Source organism: Artemia sp. Qi Xiang Cuo, chromosome 1 (assembly GCF_049724085.1).
Source record: "Artemia sp. Qi Xiang Cuo chromosome 1, ASM4972408v1, whole genome shotgun sequence".
Classification (NCBI taxonomy): domain Eukaryota; kingdom Metazoa; phylum Arthropoda; class Branchiopoda; order Anostraca; family Artemiidae; genus Artemia; species Artemia sp. Qi Xiang Cuo.
Genome location: NC_142794.1, coordinates 9,690,084 through 9,704,796, shown reverse-complemented (window position 1 = coordinate 9,704,796; position 14,713 = coordinate 9,690,084). Strand labels below are relative to the sequence as shown.

Here is a 14,713-nt window from a genome sequence, read left to right as displayed (position 1 = left end):
TTGAAGACATCTCTGTTTTAGATTTTCGTTGAGAGTACTAATATTAGTGTATTTATTTAATTCTGTCTCATAGCGTAGAAATTAATGTACCCAATTAATACGTGACTTATTTGTACTATGAGTATTTACTTTAAAGAACGTATGATTCTGCCTCGCTATTTTTATTACTGGAAGTAAATGGACGCATTGGTTATTGAGCATTACAATGAGCCGCCCAGTACAGATACAACCCAGCAGCATCTATTTTCATCATATCTCAACCAACGAAGAGTACTCACAATAGACTCCAGGCAATTTTCATCCCAGCTTCGTCTACGAAAACAACAGTTACCTTCGATCGTCGTTTCTTCGACCATGAACCATATTACGGATCAGGTAACACTATATTTGAACCTCAGTATCAAGTACTTTAACGAACTATATAATCACATAAATGCTGAGAAACCCATCGGTCAGTACAAGATGGAATACATTTTACCATAAATGGAATACAAACGTTAGGAGGTGGATTTTGAGGAATAAAACCTATGTTAGAGGATAGGAATTTAAATACGTAGATATCGCCTTTGATACTCACAACGGACCCCAGAATAATTTAACAGTATAGTGATGATATTTGAAGCTAAACGATATTTAACGATATTTGAAGTTAAATGATATTTAAATTTGAAGATATTTGAAGCTGAAGTTAAAGACAATTTGGAGTTTAATTCTGAGAACCCCGTCGATCGGAACAACATAAACGATATTTAACGATATTTGAAGTTGAACTATACTTAAAGAAATTTGAAGATATTTGAAGCTGAAGTTAGGGACAATTTGAGGTTTAATTCTGAGAACACCATCGAGCAGTGCGGAATGGACGATATTTAACGATATTTGAAGTTAAATGATATTTGAAGATGTTCGAAGTTGAATTTAAAGACAATATATTAAAAGAGTCACTATAGTATGACGACAACCCGTTTCAAAAGGCACAAATGAACAATTTTACGCGAGAATACATTCTCTATGTGCCTCAAAAAAATCCTAAGAATCCTAATATGCTGAGAAAAAAAACACCACCACCTGTAGTGGGAAGCATCATTTCCCAGTTGACTATTAGAACGATATTTAACGGTCATTTCCCAGTTGACTATTAGGGAAAACTTGTTGTGTAAAGACAACTAGACTCGAACTGTTCCATGAAGAGACCATAACGTAAATGCTTCAAAATTTTTGCCAAGACTAAAAGAGTGAAGGACAATAATTTACAACAGAAGGGTGTAGTACACTAAGGACACGAAGGTGATGAATAGATGTGAATCTTCATATGTTACTTCCTAATAACTTTGACAATTCAAAAATCCCAATAGTGAAAGTATTTTAAAAATACCAGTGAACATGGTAAACACAATGTTGTGTGTTTTAAATCGTTTTTGTATGTAGTATTAGATATCCAGATAGCTATGTGTAGCGTTGTCAAGCTATTCATTTAATGTAGTGTAGATAGAATGTAGTATGCCACATAGACAAAAAAAAAGTGAATTAAAAAAAAAAACTTATGTAAAGGTAGAATAGCCCCAACCTTGTTGTAAATATAAATGTAAACAGTGTTAGATGTAGAAAAAAAAATCCTTAGTATAGTAGCTAACCTAGAACCATAAATGATCTTAGTCCGGTGAATTTTAAATAGGGAAGTAGAATAAAATAAGAAAAATAATAGAGACAATTTTTAGCACTCCTAATGAACAGTTACTAATGACGGGACATCATTAATTGATGGGAAGGGTGATGTGTACCATGATATACTTAAAATACAGGATTCTTCCCTTCTAAAGATGATTCGGGCAGAAATTAAACGTCCCATAATTGAGTTCAAAAACCGCTTCCAAGAGTCTAAATTCATAATCAGCAAAAAGAGAAATTGCATTCGACCTTCAGTCAAACAACGAGACTAGTCGTTCAAATTTCGCTAAGATAATTAGTAGCAGAAAAAATACTATGCACAATATTTCTAAGCAAGTTTAAATGGCAAAAAACCGTGTGAATGCTTGAATCATCAAAAACATTTAAAAGAATTCATTGGACGAAAGATTTACATCCTTGGTCCTCTTGGGCCAATAGCGAGCAGTCCTTACAGCGCAGGACGAAAGAACTGCGTTTGGTAGCGGGGTAGATGTGCTTTTTAATTTGAATCTTAAGTCAGATCTGAAACGATTAGTAAATCAGACCTAGAGAGATTCAGAAGAAATTATTATATTCTTGTCACCATTATTGTCATTGAAGTGACCCGTTGCTGTGCAACTAAGCATGTAAATTCAATAAATCTATTGTCTTTTTTATCTGTGTTTATTTCATCTTATATGTCTGCATCTAGCCTGATATTAGATAATTAGTTCGTAAGTCTCCAAGGTAAACGCTCCCAAAGGAATCTGATCTCCAGATAGCCCGAGAAGAAGAGGCCACGTGTTTTTCATCCCTACAAACACCAAAAGTTGTCATCGCCACAGCTTAGAAGAATGTTTCTAACCCCTGCTAGCCTATAAGAATTCGTATCTCTTAAGTCAGACCTGATCGTGCTGTGGAAACAAAGCTCTGAGGCGACAGAATTCCGAGCTCGATAAATCTTAATTCCTCTTAACTCATTGCATAACGTTTTTTTATGTTTCTTTGATAGCACTACTAAATAAAAAAAAAACATTTTGGTTAGCTTGCAGGTTTTATTGAAGTTCAGAGTGATATGTGATAAAATTTGAATAAGTGAACATTCTTTTTCTTGCTGTTTTAGATGATGCTGGTTTATATGATGCCACATCCAGAACAATGAATGCATCCAGTTCCAAAAATGCTGATACTGAAAGAGAAAATGCCAGCCAGACAACAGGAAATGATGGAAGTAAGTATTCACTATTGAATTTCGTCCATTTTGTAGAGTTTTGGTTACTATTGAGCTGGTTAGCTCCTTATTTACAGTTTGTCACCACCAACTGTTTGATATTTGTTTACAGATCAGGAAAAATAAAACAATTTTTTAAAAATTAAAAGATAGCAAGCTGCCCTATAATTTCAAGAGTTCACCTTCAAGAACTATCTCTTTATGGAGTTCATGCTTAATCGAGGTCAAGAATCACCCTTTTTAGAGCTCGTATCTTTCTATATTGTGGCTATTATATTTTTTTCAGGTCAGTTCAACCACTGAGGAAAGAAGCAAAAGACTTCCTCAATTCTAGCTTGGCAGAGAGAGTTAACAAAAATGCTTCTGGATAGTGATAAAGATGATTGTGAAAAAAGAAAGCAGCTTTTTGAAATGGTTGCTGAGAATCAGAAGTTTATACAAAATGCCATAAAAGTACAAAATGCCCTGTTGCAGAAACTCACTTCACAGGATTCTCCCACTTCTGGCTGTGTACCCCAAGAATCTAATGAACCAGGTTCCAGGCAAATAATCTACCAGTCCCACATCAGACAAACTAATTTGACTAAGATGGGGCAGCCAATAAATGTTATCAATGTTACAGAACAACAAGTACTAGTTGTATCTGTTGATACTACTAGAAGACAGGGACAAAACATTGTTATTCTAACAAGAAAATAAATTTTGTATTTCTTTTTATGCAGTTTTGGCACAAAGTTGCTGAGTAAAGTTAATTTTGTACGATATAATAAAGAATGCTTTTATTTATCTTGGTTGAGCCTCTATTTCAAACAACTAGGAATACCTAAACCCAAACCTCTTTTAAGAATGGAAAAACGTACGGGTAAAGATACCAACTAAAACTCTGCATAGGCTTTGATAGAATAATATTGACTGTGAATCCTGATTTCGAATAATTATTCAAACATCAAATCAATTATTAATTATCCTAAGTCTTACAGGACCAAACTACCTTGGACAGTATTATATTGTAAGTTTGATCTTAGAATTATTAGAGTAGAGCCTATGGTTTTATCAAAGTAGAACTGTATCTTGACTAGGTTTTTTTACTCTCTTTTATTTTATTTTTTTGCTATATGTTGTAGGGTATGTCCTTTCTTAGATTGTCAGTGAAGGCATGTTAACCAGGTATCACATCCCCTAGATATGGCCATGTCTGATACTAAAGCACAAAAATTTGAGCCTGACAATAGAATGAATAGTAAGTATAACAACCATTTTTTTATTTCTATATTTATTTTTTAATATCTAAAAGCTATGAAGAACGATTATGTCTTTGGCCCCAGAAATAATTTGTAAAATCAGTTCTTGCTTGAGTACCATTTGATGAGATGTTTCTTGGGTGTTCATGAAGTCGAATCCTTGGCTGGGCTCCTACAACTGGAACATTCATGATGAAGTTACCCTGTAAACCATTTTCCAATATTTGTTGTTTGCTTTTTCCATTCTTGTAGTATTTCAAAGTTTCGGGTTGTACATAAATTATTTAAGGCGTTTTTCTGCGATCCAACCAAAACTATTGAATCAAAATTAAAGATCAACAAGGTGTTTCCGCACGTTTTGTGGATCGATCTTTTCATCAGCAAAGCGTTTCCGCGGTCCAACAAAAACCTCTTGATCAACAATTGCTGATCAAATCGACTCGCATAAGTAAAAGCTGGGGGTCGATTTTGCTGGTGAAATTTGGCGGTTCAATTCAAATCGGAAGCCATGCAATCAGAAAGAGAGACTGCTATTTTCATCATTAAATTATGATGAGAAGACAGCACTGATGTGCTGTCTTTGTCTGAATTGTGCTGAAGATGTGCTGTCTTTGTGCTGAATTTGATGTCTAGCCCCAAATTCTAGAGGCCTAATGTATTAGACAAATTATGAATATTTTGAGCCTTTGTGCAGGGAAGACAATGGAACTGTGATTTTTCAATGAAATTAAAATTATTGGTGGTAAAAAATCAATTAACCTATTAAATTTCAAGAATTAGCCTAGTGTTTTCTGCTAGGCCTTCTTATAAAAGCTTGATTATTCAAATTTCTTGAGGGGTAAGGTCTTCAGGTTTTGTTCTAGGGAGCTTCTAAGTAAATTTCTGCAACTATTGAGCAGTGGCTAGCCTGTTCATGGATTATGGTAGGCTAGCCTAATTTGGTGAATTGTTGGTAAATATTAAGCAGTTCATATTATTGACCAACAAATAAAGTAAATATACCACTAGATGCCATTTGTTATGCTCCTTCTGAACATAATAATTGATTTTCTTGTAAATTAAGTTTTAAGCCTTTTTTTGACCCTTCAAAATAATAATTGATTTCTGTGTTTTTTTGTTTAAAAAGAATAAAAACATTGGTTTCAAACTTACTTTTTCAGTATAAATCCATTTTGTTTAAGTTATAGCCTACTTTTGGCAACCAATGATTTGTCTCAATTAATTTGGATAAAAAATTCAAAACAATTTCTTCATTTTTCAATCTGCCATGTCTCTTCTATCAGCTTTGATTTTTTTTTACATATTGGTGAAACAGCATTTTAAGTGGCCTAACAGAATAAGAGGAAAATTTGGCAGATTTGTTTTGATTTTTTTTTTATTCAACTTAATATTGACAAATCAATGTTTTTGAATTATACAACTTTAACAAAATGGATTTGTAATGAAATAGTAAGTTTGAAACAAATATTATAAACCATTTTTATTTCCAAGAAATATAAAATGAAATTATTAATTTCATGGGTTCTAAAAGGGGTTAAAATTTAATTTGTAAGAAAAGTTATTGTGTTCAGTTATTGTATTCAGAAAGATATAGAAGTAAAAAAAGACAGCGAAAAAAAAATCTTAATGTTGTTGTTAAAGTAACAAGGACAGTGACAACAAAATCTCACTTTTACTGTACTATTACTGAAATTTACTGTAACTATTAAAGTACCAAGGACAGCAAAATTAAAATCTTACAGTTAATGATAGTGTGCTGTTACTGTTAAGGTGACAAGGACAGGGAGAACAAAGTTTCACTGTTACTGCACTATTACGGAAATGTACTGTTACTACTTAAAGTACCAAGGACAGTGAAAAAAAATCCTACTGTTAGTGTACTGTTACTGTTAAAGTAACAAGGACAGTGAGAATAAAATCTCACTGTTACTGTCCTATTACTGAAATGTACTGTTACTATTAAGTACCAAGGACAGCAAAATCAAAATCTTACAGTTAATTGATAGTGTGCTGTTACTGTTAAAGTCACGAGGACAGTGAGAACAAAATGTCACTGTTACTGTACTGTTACACTATACTGTACTGTACTATTGTGTCTTCTGTTTTAAGGCATTTTAGGGAGATTCTAAGTCAACCATGGACATGTTGCTGTCACAAAGGATTTTGCTCAAATGAGCTGGTGGAAAACAAATACAAAATATAAATTTTCTTTTTTATTATTTCAATACCAGAATATCACAAAGCTAAACATTCACAGTGTTTGATTGTATCTTAAGTAAATAAAATCCCTGATGGAGTTTTTTTGATACCTGTCTTAAAATTAATTTATCTAAATTAAATATATAGTTTATGGGATAGTAGTGGAAATGGCAGCAACTGAGATTTGAGTTGTTATTTTTTCAATATTTTCTTTTTTAAAATAATTGTTGTTCTATGGTCACATTGGTGGTCCTGGCAAAGTGGTTGACACTCCGGGTTGGGAATCCTTTGTCCAAGGGGCACAGGTTTAATTCCTGTCACTGCTAATTTATTTGGTTTGGGATAGGGATTAGGGATGTGGCTCTGTAAGCTCAGCCAGATTTGGCCCGGCTTTAAGAGGCAATTACGAGGAATACGACACAAAGTAGTGCAAAATTCTAGAATTTTCCACCACTTGACGGCAGAAATGCTGTTTTCAAACCATTTGCTCGCCTCAAAAAGAAGTTTTCCCGCTTCGAATTTTCCTAATTGTTCGCACAATTTTGGTTTTGTCGGCAATTATATTCTCGTCATCCTCCCCCCCCCAAAAAAAAAAGAAAGAAGGGGCTGTAATGCCCCTTCCTGTGCTACATGGCATGACAGAATTATCGGCATCGGCATTGCAGCAAAACCAAGCGGAATTGACTTTAAGACACGCTATTTACGTTAATAGAAAATACTGTTTGAGACGATCACTTAGTTCTTGTGTCTGCAAATAAACAAAATGACATTTGCTAACTCTCATTTTTTTAATAACTTAGACCATTTGCAGCACAATATTAACTTTTGAGGGTGTTTGCTTCACTAAAATCGGTATTAAGAGGCAAATATAAGGAATAATATTATAAGGAATCAGTCTTCATTCAGTCATTGGACAGTTAACATCTCAAATAAAAAGTACATTTCACGGATTAATCGTTTATATTTGATAAATTACATCTCACGGATAACCTGTTTACCTCTGATAAACCTGGACAAGGAGCCTATTGATTTTTTGGACTGAAAGAAGTATGTTAAGCTAATATATGATTACACAAGTAACGAATGACCTTGAAAAAACTTTTACCTTTATTTTGAAGATTGTGGTTATGCAATCATTCCGTTAATATAGTTAATGAAGTGGGCTAGAAGTGGCCAGTGAAATGAACGAATTAATAATAACAAAATGTTACATTAAATATTAAAATACAAATAACAATTTAACCTTGTGGAATATTTTGACTGATTTTGGCCTTTTTTGGAAATTTTTTTGCCGTAATCTTCAATTATATGAGGTAGACATAGACTGTACACGAAAGTAAAAACCAACGGGGGTACTGGGAGCGGGGATAAATTAAAGGAAAGCCTAATATCAACCCCGAAATATCTAATAGTGAAGAAAAGGCCTTTGCCGGAAAATTCTATTCTGGATTCCAGTGGCGGATTTTTGCGACAGGACTGTGATAAAAGAAATTCAGGAAATATTGTGAGAATTTTGGAGTTGTTGGAAACTTTACAACCAGACGTAAAGGAAATTAGAGAGTCCCTAAATAGTGTGAAGACTGATGTGCAAAATATACAAAAAACTGTTCGTGAATTGGGAGAAAGATGCAATCGTGCGGAAGGTGATGCAAGAGAAACAAATAATCGGGTAGATACTTTGAAGTCTAAGATGGAAAATCAGGATAAACTCGTGAATGATTTATTTACACAATTTACATCATTAAAAAATCATTCTCTTGTGTTGCAGCATATGGAAAGAAAAAATAACATATTGTTTTGGAATGTGAAGACTGACTCATTGTCAGATGCATAAAATACCATTAAAAAAGTGTTGAATGAGGGATTAGCAATAGAAGTGAAGAATATTCCTCAATTTTCAGTGGTACAAAAAGCGAGTAACTTCATGAAAATCAAAGTTACAGATTATAAAGACCGATATGGTATAATGAAAAATGCAAAGAAATTAAGAGGAAAAGACTTGCAGTTTGGAAAACCAGTTTTTATTAGTGATGATGTTAGTAGAGAGGTGCGCCAAATTAGAAAGGAATTGGTCGTGAAAAGAAAATATTTGATGGAGAGAGGTGTTGAATGCTGGATACCACCCGTGGTACCGCCGGTTCTTTCTATTAAATCTGGTGGTAACGTTGAAAAGTTTGAATAATTAAAAGCGTTAAAAATTTAAATGTGGTTTTGAGCTAGTTATTTATAGTGTTTGGAAATTATTTTTTAAGAGGTTGTATGAAATGTTATCAATTATGAAGGCTATTAAATTTTTTGTGATTATAAATGTATTTGTGTGACATATTAATACGACTGAGTGTTATTTTGGAAGTTGATATACGTAAACATATCGACTGGTTTGTTTTTTTCTTTTGTTTATTCTTTGTTTATTATGTATACTTTATTATGATAGTTAATGCATCCTCGGATGTTGTAAGATGTAGATGTTATTTGGGAAAAGTGTGGTTCTTTACTCCTCCTTTGACTTTCTCTTGCCCTTATTTGATTTTTGATAATGATTCATTTAACCAGTAGGTTGAGGGAACTTGAAAGGAGTCCACTGGATCTGTGTGGATTGATAAATGGTGTTCCGCATCTTGACTATGATGTAAGTGAGAATGTTCGATGTATGGATTCCCGGTATGCTTTTCTGTGTGAGATGTGTGATTGGAAGAATATGAGAGAAATGAAAGTCTACAACATGAACTGTCAAGGGATAAACACATCATACGAGTTCCTTGATGAGCTGTCTTCAAACTGAGCTACATATACTGACCCTAACGGAAACTTGGCTTAGGGGTTATAATTCTACTTTACTAAAAATAGAAGGTTATATTGTGCACGTGCAAAATAGGGAACTACCCCAACGTGGTAGTTTAGCTGTTTGTGTAAAAAGTGGTTGTAGTACTCAGATTAGGCCAGATTTAGTGGTTAATTTTGAAATGAAATTTGAGTCTATGGTTCTTGATGTGAGTAATGCAAATAATAAGTTTATGGTTGTAGTAATTTATAGACCACCTTCAGGTAATGTTGGGGAGTTTATCGAACTGCTTGATGAATTTTTGGGAAAGTTACCAAGTTCAAAAATACCATGTTTTATATGTGGGGATTTTAATATTGATTTAAATATGGTTGATAGAAATAGTAAGGTAAGACATTTTGTTAACACAATGTTAAGTTTTGGTTTTTATCCTGCAATTAACATATGCACACGAGTGACAGAAACTTCAGAGTCTATAATTGATAATATTTTCGTAAATATGAATTATTTATGCCCCACAGTAGTTATTAATAGTGCATCTGAACATTTTGGTGTTGCAATATCTGTACCTGGAATATTTGGTCCAAACCACAAGAATAAAAGTGTGCCAAAGATGCCTTATATGGATGGAAATGTGCTTTTGAAGTTTAAGCGGAAGCTTAAAAGTGCAAATTTTGAGTTTCTTCAGGATAGTACAGGTATTGATACCAAATTTGGTAAATGGTATGAAAAAATAAAATTACTATTTCAAGAGTGTTTGGAGTTTAAAGAGACAAAGCAAAGATATAAATTGCCAATTGAACATTTGATCACAAAATAATTACTAGCCTGAATGGAAAAAAGGCAAGTGATGCTTAATAGGTGCGCGACTCAACGTTCAGCATCTGATACAGAGCAATAGAATTTAGTAAAAAGTTAAAAAGTCTTTTAAGAAAGGCAAAAATTGATTACTTTGCACAGAAATTTAAAGATTATGAAGGAAACCCAGCTAAAACTTGGTAACTGATTAAGTCAGTAATAAGCCCAAAAAGCGAATCGATAGCTCTTAGTTATTTGCCATAGGAGTCAAATAGTAGTGTAGCCGATAACTTGTGTACCCACTTCTCAGAAGTAGTTTTGAGAATATCGATATCCTTTTGGCGTATAAGTAGTGATGGCGCATACCATAATTTTCTTCCTGAAGCACGTTATTCAACCATTTACCTTCAACAACTGAGATAATGCTCCTTTTAATAGATATTAAAAAATATGAACAAATTGATTGCTGGAATGGACTTAATAACCTCTCAAACAGTTCAAAAAATTTACCCCATTATATCTAGTCATCTGTTGTACCTTTTTAATTATCGTTTTGAATCTGTAGAATAACCTAATTGCTTGAAAAGTGCTTTGGTTATTCCTCTGTATAAAGGAGGTGATAAGGAAGATATGAACAACTACCGTCCGATATGTCTACTTCCAATGATTTCTGGTATTTTTGAGAAATTTATTTATAGACAACTGATGGAGTCTTTGAAAAAAAGATGTTTTTTTAACTCTAGTTAATTTGGTTTTAGGAAAAATATGTCTGCAGAGCATGCTTTATTATTTTTGATGACATTTGTTAACGATTGCCTAGATTCAGGGTTAAAGGTGGGTTCAATTTTTCAAGATATTTTGAAGGCTTTTGACTGTGTTGATCATAAGATTTTATTGGCTAAGCTTGAAGATGCTGGGATTCATTTTCAAATTCTAAAAATCACTGCTTCATTTCTTGAAGGAAGAATGCAAAGAGTAAGGCTGGGCACAGTCCTGTCAGAAGAAATGGTAGTAAAATATGGTGTGCCACAGGGGTCTTTGATGGGTCCCCTATTCTTTCTTGTGTACATTATTTGTTTGAATGGATGCCTCAAACAACTATCAACTCCAAGGTACACTGATGGCCCAGTGCAAGCAATACTTCCAAGTTTTGCTCATGATACTTAATTTACAATGGCTGCGAAAACAGACGCTGATTTGAAAAATGGCATGAAACGAAGAATGATGATAACCGAGAGGTGAATGCAAGTGAAGAAACTGCTTGTTGATCATAAGAAAACAATTTTCATGTTATATGGCAGAAGTGCAAATTACTATCCATGGATTGAAGAAATTAAGTTAGTAAATGGAAATATAAAACGGACAAGTACAGTAAAGTATCTTGGTGTAATTGTCGATGAATGCCTAAGTTTTAAAGATCATATTGCATTTATAAGTACTAAATTAGCCAAAAAAGTTGGAACTCTGCGGAAGCTGAAAAATTTTTTCCTAAAAAGGTTATTAGAATGTTATATTTTTCTCTTATTCATATATATTTGCTGTACTGTCTTACAGTTTGGTCGTCAACATTCACTAACCAGTTTTATCTGCTCCGTGTGTTACAAAATAAAGCTGCAGGAGTTTTGACCAATGATTTGTTTCAAAATTCGGTAAGATCGAGGTATCACCAATTAAAAATTTTACCATTCTTTGGTTTTGTTAAATTTTATGTAAATTTGTTTATGTATAAATTTTTTTCTAATTTGTTACCTGCATGTTTTTCGGAACTTTATAATGAAAGGGACCATAGTTATGAAACTAGAAATGTTGAATTAGTTAGAACACCGGTTCCAGTTACTACCAGATCTAAATTTTCTATTAGGTATATTGGTTCTGAAGTATGGAACAGGCTTCCGGCGGAACTAAAAGGTAAGAAGGTTCTTGAGGAATTTCGTGCTTCTTTGCGATGTATTTGTTTTAACCAGTATTGTAGACATAGATAAGGTGATTGATCTGGGAGTGAATATATGTTTGTGAGAGTTAAAAGAGAGAATGTGTCCTGTGTATTGAGTGAGTTGAGGGTCAGAATATGAAAGGAAGCATGATGAATCATAGAATATGAGTGTTGAATTCCTTTAAGTTCCCTGTAAAATAAAAAAATACATTATCCTTATATTATAGATTAATTGTTTTGTTTGTATGGGAGAGGAGAGGAGGAGTCAGAGAGTCAGACACTACCCAAGGTAGTGTATTAGTGTATAAGTAGTTGAAGTGATCCTTTTTTTTGGGTCATCCCAAACACACTAATATGCATCGGGACCTATTTTGATATTATTGGTATTATATGCAGTTTTATTTTGTTAGCATTATGTGGAGATTTGTATGTTGTTTTTTTTGTGACCCATTTGTTAATAAAAAAAAAATACACTGATTAGTGATAAATTTATAATATTTCTGGGGCAACGGCGTTTTTTGTCAGCATATTATAGACCTTTGCCCCTTCCTCAAAATCGGCTATTTACGCCACTGCTTATCATACTTAGGTTTCTAGAATCAAGTCGAGGTCGCCTCTCCCCCCCCTCCGAAACAAAATGAAATATACGCTACTGCTAATGGCTATCATAACTGACGAAATAATTGCATCCTTAAAAAAATGCAGTAAAGGAGAATCAATTTTCACATTCTTATTCTTTCTAGGTGCTGACTTCACTGGTGAAGTCCATCTGGTGACTGAATCCAACTATACACAGTATGGATTGACAGAAGTTGACTCCCGCTATCTTTTTGCATCAATGTCACCAGCACCAAATCAAAGTTGCATTCAGTCGGCTGTACCTAAGATAGACACTGGTGACAAGTGTAATCTGGAACAATAAGAGGGACGAAGGTTAAAAAAAAAGGATGATGAAGCCCGTGATGCCCTTTTGCAGTTGCTAGGGAGTGAGAGCTATAAAGCTAAACTTGAAAGCAAATTAATATAAAAAAGAAAAAAGTATACTGTGACCTTTCCAAAGAGCTGAGGGAGAGAAGATTCTGTTTGCCAGACGATGAAAACTTGGCCAGTGGTAAAGTGTGGGCACAAGCCAGATTTTTAGAAGGCACGTATAAAAAATTCAAAGATGCTACCAAGCAAACCAGCTCAGAAGCCAAAAAGAAACCAAAATTCTTTGAGGAGATGGATAAGATCTGGGGTGACAAACACTCCATTTCCCCAAGGTCGATAACTGATACGATGGGTGAAAGTTCAGTTGAACCAGATCCCATAGAGGTTGATGAAAGTGGGCCCTCTACATCTACAGAGAAGGAACCAGCCAAAGGTCAAAAAAAGAAAAAACTCAAATTTTGGACCAGCAGAGCAGATGCTTAATGAAATAAAACTACTTCGGGAGGAGAAGCACCTCAAAGCCCAAAGGGATGAAGACGCAAGACAAAAAAGGCACAAAGACAAGATGGAAATTCTGAAGGCGCCACTGGCTGCAATTACCCCACGGCCAAAAACTCCATGATGCAGTGGAAAATCTAATCCCCAGAGAGGATCCTAAAAGGAGTATAGGATTGTATTTGGAGTTTTATACAAGTTTTTACTTTAACAACAAAAATATATATACGTTACTCAATGGAAGAAAGTACTTAGATTTGTGTATCTGGGTAATGAATTTAAAGATGATGATTATGTAACTAAATTACTCTTTACGTTTCAGGGCTGAGAATACTTCCAGCGGTTTGAAATAAATCCAAAGCATGGTGGAACAATAGCTTCTTCAACTTAATCAAAAATACTTTTATTTTCAATGTCTGCTTACTATAGACGGTATGTCACTCTTTACCAATGACTAGGAGGGTACCTTTGCTTAATATGAAATTGCACTTCAAATGAATATATGCCGTTGATTCTACAGTCCATTTAAAGGATTGCTGGTTCACTCCTAGCGTCTCTAATTTAGTTTTCTTACAGTTCTAAAACAAATAACCCATATTGAAGTTACTACATATTCCAATAAGATAAGTGTATTAATACAAAATGAGGGGAAAACACTTGATAGTTGAAAGTTTGGGACAAAAATTTATGAAACAATTTTAAGCTAACATATTGATCAATCTGCTTCTTTTAGCTCGTCCAGCAGAATTGCAAGAGTAAGCATCTCCAGAGCCACTCACTGACTGGCTGTCACTTCCTAATGTCAGACTCTTGACTGAAAGCCTCCACCCTCAAAAAGTTAAGAATCATTCAGCTGAATACAGAAATTGTGCAGGCAGCATGCTGCTACCACAATCTTAACAGAATGATCTACATTGGCATATATAAATCGTAGCCTTCTCCATCTGTTTAGGAGGTCTCCAAAGGTATTTTCAACCACAACACGGGTTTTTAAAAGTTTTGTATTAAACCGCCTTTTTTGAGGAGTATTTGCTTGTGTTTCTTTAAAGGCTGGGACTAACCATGTTAATGTAGGTAAAGCACTATCACCAAGAATGTGATGATCCTGAAAGGGAAAGAGAGATGGGTTGTTCTGTGTTGCTTTCAAATATAAACCTGAGTTATTTAGAACTTTATAATCATGAGCACTTCCAGGAAATCCAGTGTAAATATAAGAAAATTCTCTGTTTGGTAAGCAAAATGCTAAAAGTAGGATGGAATGGAATGATTTCCTATTCAAATAAGGTACTTGCTGTGCAGCTGGTGCAACAATCCTTATACGACACCCATCAATTGCTCTTATGACTCCTGGAAATCCACTTCTTGCAGCAAATGCAGAAGTCACCCTGTCCATCTCAGCTTGAACTGGTCATTTGATGAACTGTTTCGCTTCCTTTTGAAAATATGTTATGACTGAC

At 34.2% G+C, this 14,713-nt stretch overlaps 1 protein-coding gene across 1 annotated transcript; it reads left to right on the top strand.

Moving 5' to 3' along the window:
- Window positions 1-2,769: 2,769 nt before the first annotated feature.
- LOC148955995 (uncharacterized) lies at window positions 2,770-5,164 on the top strand. Its single transcript, XM_089093488.1, has 2 exons — window positions 2,770-2,878; window positions 3,165-5,164. The coding sequence occupies exon 2, from the start codon at window positions 3,236-3,238 to the stop codon at window positions 3,575-3,577; it is 342 nt and encodes a 113-aa protein (XP_088949614.1). The 5' UTR covers window positions 2,770-2,878; window positions 3,165-3,235; the 3' UTR covers window positions 3,578-5,164.
- Window positions 5,165-14,713: the final 9,549 nt, after the last annotated feature.